Source organism: Alexandromys fortis, unplaced genomic scaffold, assembly GCF_014885135.2.
Source record: "Alexandromys fortis isolate MF-2015 unplaced genomic scaffold, M_Fortis_MF-2015_v1.1 scaffold_84, whole genome shotgun sequence".
NCBI classification, from domain to species: domain Eukaryota; kingdom Metazoa; phylum Chordata; class Mammalia; order Rodentia; family Cricetidae; genus Alexandromys; species Alexandromys fortis.
In genome coordinates, this window is record NW_026068017.1 from 4,800,756 (window position 1) to 4,803,312 (window position 2,557).

Consider the following 2,557-nt stretch of genomic DNA (forward strand, 5'->3'; position numbering starts at 1 on the left):
TGGATGGATGGATGGATGGATGGATGGATGGATGGATGGATAGAGAGATGGATGGGTGGATGGATGGATGGATGGATGAATGGTTAGGTGGGTGGATGGATGGATAGGTGGATGGGTGGGTGGGTGGATGGATGGATGGGTGGGTGGATAGATGATGACTTGTAAATTACATAGAAGTCAGAACCCAGCCACTAAAGTGGCATTTGCTTCTATGTGTGTCCTTGGAGATCAAGTATCATTTCCTGTGAAGACGAAAAGACTCTCCAGGCATCTGAGCAGCAGACATAAATGGCTTATGACCATCCTCCTCCTCCAGAGCGCTTCGCTGCCTAGTCTCTGCAGCGCCCAACCTCTGCCCCACTCCTCCATGCACACACCTGGTCCTTGGGCTCCTGGCTGACCAACCAGAAGAGGAGAAGGTTGCTGCAGGTGATGTTCACTTCCGGGAGGGTGTCTAGGTAGGTCTTCATTGTTGTGTTCCCCTTGGCCTGAGGTGGGGGCTGCCTCATAGACGATGGGGCATTGGGCATCCAGGCGCCAAAGTCGTGCTATGGAGAGATCCCCGACACCCCAGCTGGATGAGCGTAAGTTCCTCTCATTCCTGATCCCACCTCGGCCATCCCAGATCTCAAAGTTGAGAAGAAGTCCCAGAAGTCCCACAAGCCCAGCTCAACCCTTGTCATCCTCCACCCAGTGTTCCAAGATGGGGTAGAGTGAGTCACCCTGAAGGGAGGAACCCAGAGAGGAGGCAATCCTAGACAAAGGCCTTGGGCTGGAGTGTCTTGAAGCAACTTGATGCTCTACATAGCCAGTTCTTGCCAAGGTCAGTTCTGTTCCCAATAGAAGCTTCCCAGAGTCGCCACTGTACCTCTGGAAGCAGCTCCTCCCAGCCATCAGTCAGCACTAGCCCTTCACCCCACCCAGTCACTGCTCCCACCTCAGTGGCAATAGTAATCCCACCCCAACCCTGACCCACCCATTCGCTCAACCAGAACTCTGACCTCAAGTCCGTGGCCAAGCCTAATCCACCTTTGGAACCTAACACCTTGGGTGGCCCAGTGCCCCCAGGCCTGCTCTCCCAAGCCTTACCTGCCCACTATTGACTGCAGCATGCTGGGCGGAGCAGTTAAAGATGATTGCAGTGAGGTACTTCCCGAGCTCTCCTGGAGTGCACAGCCGGCTTGGGAAGCCTGGGTGTGGAGAGGAAAGGAAGAGGGTGTGGATGTGGATGGGAGGTGCTGGATTCCTGGGGGTTTCTCGGGGCAGGGGCCACTAGGGAAGAGTGAAAGATTAAGGGGCTAGACATAGGATACAACTATTATAAGACTAAGATTAGCGCTGGGATGGCCACCACCAAAGGCTCTGGACAGAGCCAGCATCAAGCTGCCTCTCTCTGACCCGGAAGGCACTTCCACCTCTAGGCCACTAGCAGTTTATGATTTACTTCCACTCATGAGACCAATATCCGCGCTGGACACCACCAGCTGAGCATCCTCTGCCTGGCTTAGCAGAAGAGATGATTGGCCACAGAGGATGTTACTGAAAAGTGCACTGTGAGGAGAGCAGAAAGGAAGAGTAAAGGAACAGTTTGGAACCTAGGGGAGATACACAGGACAGAAACTGGAGCTGAGGCCACATTGTCTGGGGAAGAGAAGGAGTCCCTGTCTCAGCCCCGGCTGAAGCACAGGCGAGACTTAAGTACAGAAAGTAGACAGAGGCAGAGTGCAGAGGCTGCATCTACATTCCCAGACTTTTATTTTAATTTTTGTTTGTTTGTTTTTCGAGATAGGGTTTCTCTGTAGCTTTGGAGCCTATCCTGGTACTAGCTCTTGCAGCCCAGGCTGGCCTCGAGCTCACAGAGATCCACCTGCCTCTGCCTCCCGGAGTGCTGGGATTAAAGGTGTGTGCCACCACTGCCCAGTTTAGTCACAGATTTTTGGGAAGTTGAGGCAGGGCTGCTTGAACCTTGGGGTTCAAGGCTGATTAGGCACTGCAGTGAAATCTCATCTCAGAAGAAAAGCAAACAAGCAAAAAACAAAAAGAGCCAGCAAAATGGGTGAAGGGCCTTGCTGACCAAGCCTGAGCACCTGAGTTTGACCACAAGGGGCACACGGTGAAAGAGAAGAACCAGCTCGGCAAGCTGTCTTCTGACCTCACATATGTGCCATGGTGCACACGCCTTTACTCACATGTGTGCATCATACACATGCACGTACAAAATGAATAAATGTAATGAACATCAAAAATAAATAGAACAATTAAAACACCATTTAAAAAGATAACACAGAAGAGTTGGGGCATGGCTTCCATGGTAGAATGCTTTTTTTTCTTCTTTCTTTCTTCCTTTCTTTTTCTTTTTTAAAATATTTATTTATTTATTATGTATACAATATTCTGTCTGTGTGTATGCCTGCAGGCCAGAAGAGGGCACCAGACCCCATTACAGATGGTTGTGAGCCACCATGTGGTTGCCGGGAATTGAACTCAGGACCTTTGGAAGAGCAGGACAATGCTCTTAAGCTCTGAGCCATCTCTCCAGCCCCATCTTTCTTTCTTT

The 2,557-nt window shown here is 50.8% G+C and overlaps 1 protein-coding gene across 1 annotated transcript in view; it reads right to left on the bottom strand.

The window, feature by feature from the left end:
* Positions 1 to 2,557, bottom strand: part of Aloxe3 (arachidonate epidermal lipoxygenase 3) — a 24,886-nt gene that overhangs the window by 8,180 nt on the left and 14,149 nt on the right. The window contains exons 13-14 of the mRNA XM_050162846.1: positions 1,090 to 1,190; positions 378 to 548 (exon numbers count right to left, since the gene is read on the bottom strand). Of these exons, the coding sequence (XP_050018803.1) occupies positions 378 to 548; positions 1,090 to 1,190 (272 nt within the window). The remainder of the gene's footprint in view (positions 1 to 377; positions 549 to 1,089; positions 1,191 to 2,557) is intronic.